Raw genomic sequence first — 13,893 nt, 5'->3', positions numbered from 1 at the left:
TGCCAGGAGCAGTACCAGGTATAATGAGGTGTCAACCTGGTGAAACTGTAATACAAGACTACTTGCATGTCAAACAACATAAGCAGAGACAGAACAAAGTGATCCCATAACCAATGGATCAGATCGAAGCTCTGCAATCCTGCCACAACCAGTTTTGTGTGGTGGTGGACAATTAAACAGCATCCACTGCCCGATAGCGTCAGCAAAGCCGTCACCAGGCTCCTCCTTCCCCCCCCCCCGACAATGCGCATGCGCCCTCCCATCCCCGCCCCTGTTCACCAGGCAACGCGCGCGCCCACCGCGCAATACGTGCACCGTGCAGCCCAAAGATGTGTGGGTTACGTGGATTGGCTATGTTAAATTGCCCTTAATGTCCTAAAAAATAAGGTTAATGGGGGGGGGTGGGGTTGTTGGGTTACTGGTATAGGGTGGATACGTTGACTTGAGTAGGGTGATCATTGCTCGGCACAACATCGAGGGCCGAAGGGCCTATTCTGTGCTGTACTGTTCTATGTTCTAAACAACTAAGTGGAGGAGGAGGCTCCACAAATATCCCCATCCTTTGCCATGACAATATTCTGGCAATAGTACTGAAGACTTGTGCCAGGCTGTTCCAGTACAACTGCAACACTGGCACTGTGGAAAATTGCCCAGGTCTGTCCTGTACACAAAAGGTAGGACAAATCCAAGCAGGCCAATTACCCCCCACCCCCACCCCACCCAATCAGTCTACTTACTCATCAGAAAAGTGATGGAAGGGATCTCAACAGTGCTATCAAATGGCACATACTCAGCAATAACCTGCTTCTGGACCCATATGGAATGCCTTAGTCAGATCTCCTCTGGCAATGGCTCTCCAGCAAGTTTGGATAAAAAACGTGAAGATTCGGGGGGGGGGGGGGGGGGGAGGCTGTTTGCTGGAGGTCTTTTTGATTCTTCATGGCAAAATCAAAAGCATATGTTGTTCATCCCCAATTGGCCTTGAACTGGGTGGGCTTTTAAGAGTCAACCACATTTGCTGCGGGTTTGGAGTTACACACGTCGGCCAGCCAGACGGAGTGATGATAGATTTCCCTCCCCCAAGAGCATTAAATGATGAACCAGATTTTTTTTTACAGCAATCGTTAAACTTTTAATTCCAAACTATTTTTCATTGAATTCAAATTTCACCATCTGCCTGGGTGGGATTCGAACCTTTGTGCCCCTCCATCAGCCCGGATTACTCTCTGGATGCCGACTCCACTGACAATACCCATCTCGCTCCTCCCACCTCTTTCCCCTGTGACGCAACTTCCCCTCCCCCCCGTTAACGTCCCTTCGCGTTCCCTCTCGCCTCCCCTTCCCACGCCGTGGCGCCTCCTTGGAAAAGGCGCTTGCCATTGTCACAAGCCGCGCGCCATTGTCACAAGCCGCGCATCTGACGAGGACGGGCACGTATGGCCGGCCGCATTGCGCGTTGGGCGCGCGCGTTGCCTGGTGACCAGGGGCGGGGATGGGATGGGAGGGGGGAAGGAGGAGCCTGGTGGCGGCTTTGCTGACGCTATCGGGCAGTGGATGCCGGGTAATGGCGCGCATGTGCACTGTGTGAAGCGTCCGGTAATGGCGGACAGACCGAGAGCAGAATGGCGGCGAATGAGACGGGATTGAATCCGCCGCCATGTCTCCCGCACACAAGCGGTCTGTGATAACGTGGGCGGCGGGGCTGGGCTTCGCTTTGCTGCTTTCCTTCTACGTCCTGGGCTGGTACCTGCTGGGCCTCTTGGCCGTGGCGCCCGCTTGGGTTTATTACACTTCACTGCAGGGGGAAGGCCCCAGGCCCGGGCCGCGAGTTTTACTCCACCGCGTCAAAGCGTTCCTTCTGGGGACGCGTTGGGCCGAGGTGGTGCACAGCAAGCTGAACGGCGGAGGCGGCCAGTGGAAAGGCAGAGGCAGGAGTACCCGCGGCAGGCCCCAGCAGGGCCTCTGGAACCCCAGTCGGGCCCAGGGGAACAGCTGCAAGTGGGAGGTGGTGAACTGCGAGGAGCGCAACTCGCTGGTGGTGGCGGCTTATGCGAGCGAGCGGAGCCCGGCCGGCCTCATGATGGGCAGCTACTTATCGAACGAAAACTCAGGGCAGGCCACTTTTGGCAGTAAGGAACTGAAGAACCGCTACAGTCGACCGAATCCCATCCAGACTCCCACCAGGAGGTTGTCCTTTGGGTAAGAGTCTGGAGACAAGGGACCTGACACCATGACCACAACCTGTTGTTATTCAACCTATTCTCATAAAGCTTTCTGTTGTCTCATATTGCTCCGGTACAAAAATTACCAAAAGGCTGTTCATCCCCTGATGTGCTGTGAAAGAAGTTGAAATCTGAGTTATTGAATAATTTTGGAGCATTCTACTGGGTTGGTAGCACGAAGATTGAAAATTAAGGGACGTGGGAAGGTGTAGTTGAGGTAGAGGGTCAGTCATTTTAACGAATAACGGAGCAGGCTATGGAGGCTGACTGAGCCCACTCCGACAAGAAGAGTGAATGTAGAAATAAAAATGAAATAAATACTGGAAACCCGAAGTAAAGCCAGAAACTACTGGAAATGTGAATCAAATCTGAAAAAGAGAATGTAGGTTTGTAGTTCTCAGAACATTAATTATTAGGCCATTTCCGATTTTAAAATATGTTTCTTCATTTTTTGCTTCAGTAATATCTCTGTTGATTTCTTGTGGGCATTTCAAACCTCTTTATATATAGTTAAAGTTCTTGCAGAAAGACACTGTATTTATGGAGCACCTTTAATTAAACAAAGCTGCATTTCTATATTGTCTCTCATTACCTCTGGTATTGACGCTTTACAATCAATTGAGGCTTAGTTACTGTTGTAATGTAGGAAATCTGGTAGTTAGGGTGCACAACTGGATCTTGTAGGCAGCATCGTGATGACCAGATAATCTGTTTTAGTGATGTTAATTTTGGGATACAATTTTGGTCGATTGATGGAGAGGGTAATAGTGCATAGGATATTTTAGACCTACCTGAAAGGCAAGGCAGGTTCGCTGTTTAACATCCCACCTGAAAGACTGCACCACTGATGGCGTGTCAGCATGAATTTTATGCTCTGTATTCTGGCTTAACAGCCGGTGAAAAACTTATGAAAATCCTTATTCAGGCCTCTTGTCTGTTATATTGGAATAAAACCTTGATATTTCTGCCTTGGGTTGTCATGTTTCTAATTGTTCATTTTGAAGTCTGGTATTGAAAAATTAAATTAACCCATAAGAATTTATACAGGGTATATTGAAAAGGAATCTGGGAATGAGTTACGCAAATCACTAAAAGCAAGGCCGGTTAATAATATCAAAATAAACAAATAAAAGAAGAGACTTAATTTCTCAGAGTTTAGAATTGAAAAGCAGAGAAGTTGTGTAAAACTTGTAAAGAGTTTTGTTCAGATCACGTTAGAATACCCAGTGATGATTAAAAAGGATAAAGACACTGGATGAAGTACCAAAATTGTTCATCAGATGATACCAGGACTGAGGTCATATTTATCAGGAAAGACTGAGAATGCTGTGGGGTGTTCTTGCAGAGGATGTTATTATTAAAGGATTTGATGGGGTACACAGAAGATGCTCACTAAAATCCAATGGGGAATTCATGAGAAACCTTTTCAGCAGAGAGTGGTGAGTCTGCAGAACTAGCTGCATATGTAGTTGAGGCTAATAGTACCAATGAATTTAAGGGGACAGCAGGTAAACAAATCAGAGAGAAAGAAATAAATTATTTTGCTGATACTTTAATGAAGAGGGGTGTGAGGAGGCTCTCATGGAGCATAAACCCCAGCATGGATCAGTTTGGCTTAAAGGCCTAATTCTGTGCTTTCTATTCTGTATAATCGTGGAAAGTGGTTGGTGTTAGTATGTTTTAGATAGTGTTCTAAAAGTCAGTTGCTGCATCAATGTTATAATTTGGAAGAATTTGGTTTAGCTCTTCAATGTGCTGGGTTGGAATCGGATTAGTTTGCTTCAGTACAGCCAATGATTTTGCCTGGAATATTTTTGGTTTCTCTCCCCATTCTTTCCCTCCAGTGTCTTTTAACTAAATGAGTCAGCTGACTGGAAAGCAGGAGGAGAATTAGAATTTTTAAGAACAATTGTTTGTTGAGATGTTAAAAATTGTATATTGCTGTTGAAGTTCACAAAGCACCTTGATAAAGTTACTGTGTGAAAAGGGTGCCGGGGTAATTTGTAGTGTAGTGGGTTATGCAACATACAAACTCGAGCAATATTTGAACATAATTGCCTTATTCGTGATGTAATATTTTGAAGTAAGTGTCTCTGCCTCCATTGGCAAAATGGGGCATGCTCACCAATTGATGCAGTGGTGTGAGGTGTTTTGTTTAAATTAAGGGAACGATGATGATCCGGGTTCAGCCATGAGTTGGACCATCATTCCTTGCCATTTCAATAGGATGGTGACACAGACTGCAGTATCTGTCACCATTCTGTGCAACTGGCAGAGTATATGATCAGATGAGATGGTACAGTATTCACCATTCAAACTCTTTTAGATGTTGATTATAGCTATATTTTGGAACATCAGGTTGTTGCTTTTCGTGTGTTAGCTGCAGTTGAATTATGATCAGACTCAAGATTGACAGGGCTTTTGACAGAAATTGAAATTTGTTTCCAATATCATGACTCGACTTGTGTATAGAGCACTGGAGCTATTAACCATTTAGAGAACAGTTATCCAAGTGGTTAACAGCTGCAGCCATTGTGTAACATTGCAGCGAAACTGGAGAGCAGGTCCACAGCAACTGTTAGTAAAAATCTTCATCTTCCCATGTGTAGCAGAAACTGTTACTGATTTGACAGCATTTTGTTATTATGCGTTTTCATATTTGTGCTTACACTTGATTTGCGGTTGAACATTTTAGTGTTACACACAGGTGCATGTTTCAGTCGCGGTGTGTGAAACCAGTAGCTGCAGTTAAAGGCACAACAGAAGTGATTCTTCATGCACAAACAAGCGGATCTAAACTTGTTAACCGTTTTAGGGCTACGGAAATATTTTTGCTCCAAAATTAAATGAAGCACAGCTAAAAACTGGAGGAGTAAAGTAATATCTTATAGCTCTCTGCCTTTCTGAGTCCTCATTTATTTTCAACATTAAATTTTAATGTTCAATCTTGAGTGTCAGTAACTGGTGAAACTAAATTTTTCAAGACCTGGATAAAGAATGGACAAAAACACCTGTTGCTCTCTTTCCTTTGTAATATTGCTGTATTCCCAGTTAAGTTGTTGATGCAAGCTTCATGTAAAAGAATCCTCTGGAACATTGACCTTTTGTTCATGACTTGTAAATTTTCCCAAATTGAGGCGCGTGCCATTCAGCTAAGCTTACCTCACCAAGGAAAGCAATCTCTCCATCACTGGATCCAGCTTGCACACTTTATGCGAAGAGCATCTATACATCTTGATTGTTTAATATTTCTTTCCCCTGTGTCCTGTTCTCCAGGTTTAGTTTGCAGTAGTGTTCCAGATTTACACTGCCACCATCACAGTTTATTATTCAAAAATAATACTTCTCAGTTGTCTTCCTTCAAGATTCATCAGCACAAGTTCCTCCAGTCTTTCTTCATAGTTAGTCATCAGTCTCAAAACTTTTTCATTGCTTTCAAAGTTTGAAGAACTAGAAGTGGGGTTCAAACTATAAAATTATCCCAACTCTATACAATTTAGGCATATGCTCTGACTTGCTTGGCTCTGTTGCCAATTGTAACTGTAGATTTGACCACTCGATTTGTGTGCTTCACATTGCAGAGTATTATGTTTGAGCCCCAAAGCGAAGTAACAGTTGCATTTTTAAAAATCAGTTATCTCTCTTATCTAAGCTTATTCAATGAGCTATCCTCTGCAGGTATGAAACCCAACAATATGATGCATCGAATCATCACAATGAGGGGCACTTCCCAATTAAAAGAATATGTACTTGTTTCTCAAAGCATTGTGTGTTGTAACCAATGAACTACATTGTGGCACGGTCACTGTTATTTTTTGGATAAACCTGGGCTTATTTAGGTAATAGGTTGTTAGGAAAATTTTGAGTTCATCAGTTCATGTTGACATCTAATTTGTCAATTCATATTGTTCCTATCTCTACAACCAGCAGTTGCTCACCTTGATTTTACAATGCCCTGAATGCTCTTTCGGGATAGCACAGCATTTGTGTTTTCCACGATTGAGGCAGTATGAAAAATGTACATACCCAGTACTATACTAAATCTAATGATGACACTGAAACTGGACATTTATAATTGGGGATTTAAATTTCAGCAGTTTGTTAGTTACACGTTGCAGTAATTATTCCAAAATTCATTTTAGTATAATTCTTCATGCTGACAACAGATACTTTAATGAAGGGCTTGAGCAATTTTCCAGGATTTGTGACCTGTTACGAACCAAGCTGAGCTGAAGGGTAACTTGGGAACACTGGTTTGTAGTGGTGTATGTGTTTTTTCTGGTATAATGTGAGGAACAGTGTTCAACCCAGTGAGGAACAGTCTAGTCGTTGTGTGAAAAATCAATAAAGAATATTTATTAACTTAAAAGAAGACGCACATGACAAGAAGGGCTACAATACTCTATGACACTTAATATCCCTTGGTCCCCGACTATGTTGCCTGAACTCTGTGACGCCCCTTTTCCCAAACAGCATACAGTTTTAAGTAACTGAGCGAAATCCAGCAAGTCATTACCACAGACAGGTTAAGGCCACATCTGGAAAAACAGTCTTCAGGCTCAGCGAAGAGGGAAGCAATTGCCTCTTTCAGGAGACTATCTGCAGCTTGATACAGTTCTGATGTTAGCTGCCTCTCACTTTCCTTGTTTGGGGTTCTATAGTTATACTATTTCTTTACCTTTTATGTTACTGTATTCACCTATGGAGTTGGCTTCTGGCAGCTAATTGTCTATTTTATCTCCCCACTTGAAGTTACCGCCTCTAGGCCCGTTGTTTTCTTGAACTACGTATGTAAAATACTTGTTTTTCACTGATAGGCAAATTTGCATCTCATTGTTTCTCCAGACGTCTGTCTCTGGTCAATTCCCTGTTTTATTTTGTATTTTTAATCTTAATTTTCCCCAATTCTGAACACTTTCCCACTTTTTAAAAAATAAATTGTTTAATGTGGAAGAGAATTTAATTTCTCAAACATTTATTATCGGTTCTACCTTAACTATCACAAAGATTTCAAAAGTATGCATGAACATAAAGTATACCCCATAGTATTTACACCCATTGTTCCCAAATCGTCTCTTTTACCCTTTGACAAAGTCATCGGACTCGAAATGTTAGCTGTTTTCTCTCTCTACAGTTGCTGCCAGACTTGCTGAGATTTTCCAGCATTTTCTCTTTCGTTTCAGATTCCAGCATCCGCAGTAATTTGCTTTTATCTTTTACCCTTTGTATGAAGCATCTGCAGTGATGTTTTCTCTCCTGGCCATATGAATGATTTTTAAATTGAATGGTTGTAGTAACAAACTCCATTGAAATAACCTGGTGTTCTAATCGTGAGATTTCTCCAGATATTTAAGGGGATTATGGTCCGTATATATGGATTATTGGCAACATAAATTTCAACGTTGCCACTACCAAACTTGACGTCTCCTCTTCAATTGTAGAATACCTCTGTTGGTGACAGATTTAATTTCCTTGAGAATTGCCCCACAGGCTTCTCAAGTTCTTAATCTTAACAACACAGGTCCCACACCAATGTCACTCGCATCCACGACAATTTTAAACAGTTTGTCATAATTTGGTAGGGCTAACGCTTGCTTTGTTGTCAACACAATTTTCAGATGTTGGAATGCAGTTTGGCAGACCTCCGTCCAGTAAAATTTCTTGTTCTTCAAATGTTCTGTTGGTGGTGTCACCACACTGCGAAAGTTTGCCACAAATTTACGATAAAATCCACTAATTCCCAGAAACCTTAAAATCTCTTACTGTTGTCAATTGCCTGTAGTTTCATATCTTGTGGGGCCATTTGACCATGTCCCCTGACGTGTCCTTAATATGAAATTTGAGCTGTCACAAATTTGCTTTTTGTCAAATTCATGACAAGATTAGTCTCTTTAAGTGTTTAACATGGTCTTCCCAACTTGTCTAAACACCACTAAATCGTCAATGTACACTGCATTGTGTCTTGGTCCTTGAATAATGTTGCTGGTGCATGCTTCTTCCCGAACAGCATAATTTTAAATTGATCTATTTGGTGTCACGAATGCTGAGATTTCCATTGCCCTCTCAGACTAGCCCTTCAGCAAGTCTATTTTTGTGATGAAAATAGACTTTCCAACTCTTTCAATGTAATCCTCCAATGGTGGTACAGGAAAGAAATCCTTCCTGGTGATGGCTTTCACTTTCCTGTGGTCCACGCAAAGTCATTGTATTCCGGCTTTGGAACCATTACAATCGGAGGGCTCCAATCATAAATTCAATGTCATTTTGGAGCATGTGTTCAATTTCCTTCTGTACCTGTGATAACTTTGCTGGATTTAATCTGCATGGATGTTATTTCTTTGGAACTGTTTCCCCACATGTACATCATGCATTGCTATCTATCTCAGTTCTACCTAATGTATCCCCAGAAATACATCGAGAAGACTGCAGTAACTCTTCCAATTCACCTCTGTTCTTTTCTGGAAGATAATTTAACCAGTTGCGTAAATCTTTCAGAACTTCCTCATTACCCAAATGAATTAGTGGAAACTCAATGTTAGAATATAGCCGTCGTTCTTCATGTTTTATTGTTATCAACATCGCATGCTTGTCTTCATCTCCTCTGTCCCAATATCTCGTGAGCATGTTAATATGGCATACTCAGATTTTCATCTGTCTGTATCAGATAATTTACTTTGTACAATTTTCTTTCACTTTGTTACGGTCCACAAAAGCTAGCTTTGTCATTTGTCTAATCCAGGTAGTAACACTGGCACTTTTTCTCCTGTTTTAAAACTGAGTCTGCTTTCATTCCCTGCTGTGCTGTAGTTAAATGCTTCCGTACCACTTCCCAAGCCCCAATTCAGTCTTTCTCTGAAATTCAATACATAGTCCAAAAGTGTCGTTTCTGACTTATTACTGAACTTTTCCTGGGTCATCGAGCTTCATGTTAGGAATTTGGGAAATTAACAAGTTTGAATTTGAGATGAAAGCAAAATAAAACACATATATTACAAGACTAATGGGTGACTCGAGGAATATTGAGTCATAGAATTTACAGTACAGAAGGAGGCCATTTGGCCCATCGAGTCTGCACCGGCCATTGGAAAGCACACCCTACTTAAGCCCACGCCTCCACCCTATCTCCGTAACCTAGTAACCTCACCTAACTTTTTGGACACTAAGGGGCAATTTATTATGGCCAATCCACCTAACCTGCACATCTTTGGACTGAGAGGAAACCGGAGCACCCGGAGGAAACCCACGCAAACACTGGGAGAACGTGCAGACTCCGCACAGGCAGTGACCCAAGCCGGGAATCGAACCTGGGACCCTGGAGCTGTGAAGCAACTGTGCTACCGTGCTGTGGGATGCGATTTGACCAGTAATAAGATTAGCAGACGTTTGGAGACATTGAGATGAGAATGGCCATATTAGAAACCTTGTTTATCAGTGGGGCTATACACATTATATATTTTACAGACCAGGAATTTGAGAAATGTAGATAGCCAAATCTACAGGATGGTATATCTGTTAGCACACCAATGGGGAAGCAGGCTAGTTCTCCATCCAACAGCCAGGCAGGCCAGTTCCATCTATGATCCGAAGTACGGAGACCTGTGCCATCTAACATTTAGAGCCGCTGCAGATGTCCTTTGCTGAACCAGAAAGAGATGTTTTCCCAGACTTGGTCACCTAAACGGTATTGTGTGGCAACCATTAGCGGGCTGAGACCTATATAGAGTTATTAAAATTGGATATTGCTTGGGAAAATGGGTGTCTCAGTGAGTTCAGGGAATGTGGGTATATTTTGGGTTTAGTTATCAATATACTTAAATGTCATAGTTGTATGTTAGTCTTTTGTGGTGATTTTTAAAATTTTACTGTAATACATATTCTGTATTAATTGTCTATACAGTGACTGGACTGTTACCTCACTGTGAAATGTAGTACATTGTTCCTCACATTATTCCAAACAAATATGCACCACGAAGAAGATGTTTCACGCTATACTTCGGGGTTTTGAAACACATTGGCAGGTAACGTCAGCGGGGTTGTTAACAATGTCCGGAGACCAATTCAGAGGAATAAATCTGCCAAAATCATTTGATGCATCCCTAATGGCAAAAAATAAAAATGTGATCCCTTTGTTGCAATCATGAGGGCAGTCTTGGCGATAGGTCATGTCATTGCTTTCAAAGTTTGCTGACACTTCTCCAATACACGCTGTGACTCTGGATGATACGGCAATGATTTGTTTTATTTCCAGGCTGTTCATGACTTCTTTAAATAATCCTGACATGAAATTTGACCCTTTAATTGATTGTATCGCTTTTGGTCAGCCTTATCTAGTGAAGAACTTGGTTAATTCCTTTACCACTGTCTTGGCTGTAATAATAATCGCTTATTGTCACAAGTAGGCTTCAATGAAGTTACTGTGCAAAGTCCCTAGTCGCAATATTCCGGCTCCTGTTCGGGGAGGCTGATACTGGAATTGAACCCGCGCTGCTGGTATTGTTCTGTATTAGAAATCAGCTGTTTAGCCCACTGTGCTCTTAGCAGTACAGCTTCAAGAAATCTAAGGGGATATATTGGATTGAATTGGTTTATTGTCACGTGTACCGAGGTACAGTGAAAAGTATTGTTCTGCAGACAGCTCAAACAGATCATTCTGTACATGAAAAGAAAATACAGATTAGGGCAAACATAAAATGCACAATGTAAATACATCGACGCAGGCATCAGGTGAAGCGTACAGGAGTGTAGTACTACTGAGTAGAGAAGATGTGTGTATTGGATTTCCACTTGCCGTTTTCGACTCCAGTCTTACAAGTTGACTGGGACATTTGTAAAAGGTTCTTTGAAAGTTGGGATAGGGATCAAGGTTGCTGGGTTTATTGCAGCTTGTGGTTTCCCTATTACTTGACATGTGTGACACATTTTAACAATATTTAACTGCATCTTTATGTAGCGCTGGCCACTAAAACTTTCTGTTTCTTTGCTTATGTTTTCTTTATTCCTCGATGTCCCCCAAATGGAATTTCATGAGCTATCCTTAGAATCTTTTTCCTGTACTCAGAGGTAATACAATTTGATGCATTTCTGCCCATTTGTCATCTGCACTAGCATGTGTAGAATGCCAATTTCTCATTACTATCTGATCCTACACATAGCATTCAGGAGTACACTGAGCCTCCAAATCTGAGTAAACCGTTTTTGATATGTTTTAATTTGGAATCACTCTGCTGTTATTCTCTTAGAACTAAACACACAGTTTCTTTCCCTTAGTCTGTTCAGCTTTGTAAAGATAATGTCATAACCTTATCTTACTTTTCTCATCCTGTGCTCATGACTCCTCTGTTTCTTGTCATATCTTGTATTCCTGTGACCTCGTTACTCCCCTTAGTCTGTTCAGTTTAGTAATGATGTCATAACCTTATCTTACCTTTCTCATCCTGTGCTCATGACTCCTCTGTTTCTTGTCGTATCTTGCGTTCCTGTGACCTCGTTACTACACAATCAGGAAACACTCTGGGATGGTTTGTTTGCAATTTTTTCGCAGCTGGATTTTCTACTGGCTGTTCAACCACAGTAGGCTAATATCTGTGATCCAGCGACATCATTCCCCAGAATGAATTGAATACCTGCAATGGGCAATATTTCTACTCCTCCTACAATCACATCTCACATTTTCAAGCTACTCCAGTTTATTTTCACCAAAGGAATTTCTCTTGTTTCTCCATGAATACTGCTGACCAGAGGCTGTTCCTTCAGTACGCCTGGACAACGAATATCCTTATCCCACAACATTAGGGATTGACGTACATCTGTATCTCTTAAAATTTTAATATCTTTCCCTCTCCCATTTTTTACACATGAAAAAGCCTTCTCTTCACATACAAAACCCTATGCCCCCTAGTAATTGACTTTTCCACCCTGGTAAACAGCGTCTTGACTATCAACACTTTCCATGCCACTCGTGCAAATCTATATCAGGTCACCCCTCAATCTTCGTCGTTCCAGTGAAAGCAGTCTGGGTTTATCCAATGTCACAGCCTCATAGCTCCAGGGACCTGGGTTCAGTTTTGGCCTTGGGTGACTGTGTGGAGTTTGCACTTTCTCTCCATGTCTGCGGGTCTCCGGGTGTCCCAGTTACCTCCCACAGTCCAAAAATGTGCAGATTAGGGGGATTGGCCGTGCTAAATTGCCCCTTCGTGTCCAAAAGGTCAAGTTGGGTTACTGGGTTTGCAGAGGTAGGGTGGAAGCGTGGGCTTGGTGGAGTACTCTTTCCAAGGGCCAGTACAGACTCAGTGGGCTGAATGGCCTCCTGCTCTGTAACCTCTATGAATTGTATGAAAATTCCTGAACACGTCAACTACCTTCTGGTCACTCCTGCCCCAGTGAATTTGTGCACACGTTTTCACCCTGATTGTTTGGTCTTCTCTGTAAATCCTATCGGTCACTCAAGTTATCCATTTTCAGATGAATAGTTCCTTTGTTAAGATTTATAACTCCAACCGGCTTTTTGTGTAACCTCCAGCATAATGATTTGGTGTGGCCCAGTTTATTACAATGAAAGCATCTAACTTTCATCATATATCTCATTCCCTCAGCGTTTTCTTTTTTTTATTTGGAGGTGAAGTCTTCTTGGAATTTGCAACCACTTTCTGTCTTGCTTGACTGTCTTTTCTCACACCGTCCCATTTTCTATCTTTCTCAGATTTAAAAGTGAGTCGAAAAAAAAGACTTTGACCTTTGAACCAACTCACGCAGCTTGTCTTGCAGTTTTAACTCTGTTCCTATCACTGCAGGTAATGAATCTTTAAATTCTTCCAACAGAATTACTTCTCTAAGGGCCTCGTAGATTTTCCTATTTTTAATGCTCTCATCCACATATCAAACTTACTTTGTTTAACCCTTTCAAATTCAGTGTAAGTCTGTTCAGAATGTTCTCTTGCATTTCTAAACTTTTGTCTGAGAGTCTTGGGCACTAACTCAAGCACCCAACATAGCTTTCTTCACTGCATCTCTAGCATCTGTTTTATGATCGCTATGTCAACAGGTGGCCACTTTTCTTTGACACGTTTTACAGAGTGGACATTCTCCCAAAGGGACTTATTGTCTATATGACTCTCCATGCACTGTTCCCGAATACCCTGATCCATTTAAAATTTCAATCACCGGGGCAGCAGGGTGGTGCAGTGGTTCGCACTGCTGCCTCATGGCCACGTTAAATAGCCCAGGCCATATCTATTGCCTCCACTAGGGCAAGTGTCTCCACTGCCAATGTACTTTTTGCCACTCTTTTTAGTTTCCCATGCTGAAGTGCAATATTTTACCTTGCTCCCCATAGGAGAATAATTATAAATCCTCTTGCACTCAAAGCCATCACAGATTAGCATAAGATGCGACACTATAAACAATCAGTTTCAGTTGTCTAACGCCACCTAAAGATGGGAATTTCAAAACACAATTCTCCAATTTTAATTTCACCAATGCAGCGCGTGCATTTAGCACTGCTGCCTCACAGCGTCAAGGACCTGGGTTCAATTTCGGCCTTTGGTGACTAAATGTGTCGGGTTTGCACTTTCGTCTGTGTCTGCGTGGGTTTCCTCCTGGTGCTTCAGTTTCCTCCCACAGTCAAAAGATGTGCAGGTTAGGGGAATTGGGCATGCTAAAATTGCCCCTTCGT

General features: G+C 42.1%; 1 protein-coding gene across 5 annotated transcripts in view; it reads left to right on the top strand.

Annotated features, from left to right (window-relative positions):
- The first annotated feature begins 1,517 nt into the window (after positions 1-1,517).
- The window catches only part of pom121 (POM121 transmembrane nucleoporin), a 98,568-nt gene continuing 86,192 nt past the window's right edge, over positions 1,518-13,893 (top strand). For 2 of the 5 annotated variants that reach the window (XM_038813799.1, XM_038813798.1), the window contains exon 1: positions 1,519-2,199. In XM_038813799.1, coding sequence (XP_038669727.1) covers positions 1,658-2,199 — 542 coding nt within the window. In that variant the 5' untranslated portion in view covers positions 1,519-1,657. Of the gene's footprint in view, positions 2,200-12,921; positions 13,013-13,893 lie in introns of all 5 variants that reach the window. The other 3 variants (XM_038813800.1, XM_038813797.1, XM_038813796.1) reach the window with 3 other exon arrangements.

Source organism: Scyliorhinus canicula, chromosome 12 (genome assembly GCF_902713615.1).
Source record: "Scyliorhinus canicula chromosome 12, sScyCan1.1, whole genome shotgun sequence".
Classification (NCBI taxonomy): domain Eukaryota; kingdom Metazoa; phylum Chordata; class Chondrichthyes; order Carcharhiniformes; family Scyliorhinidae; genus Scyliorhinus; species Scyliorhinus canicula.
This window is presented reverse-complemented; position numbering and strand designations above follow the sequence as displayed.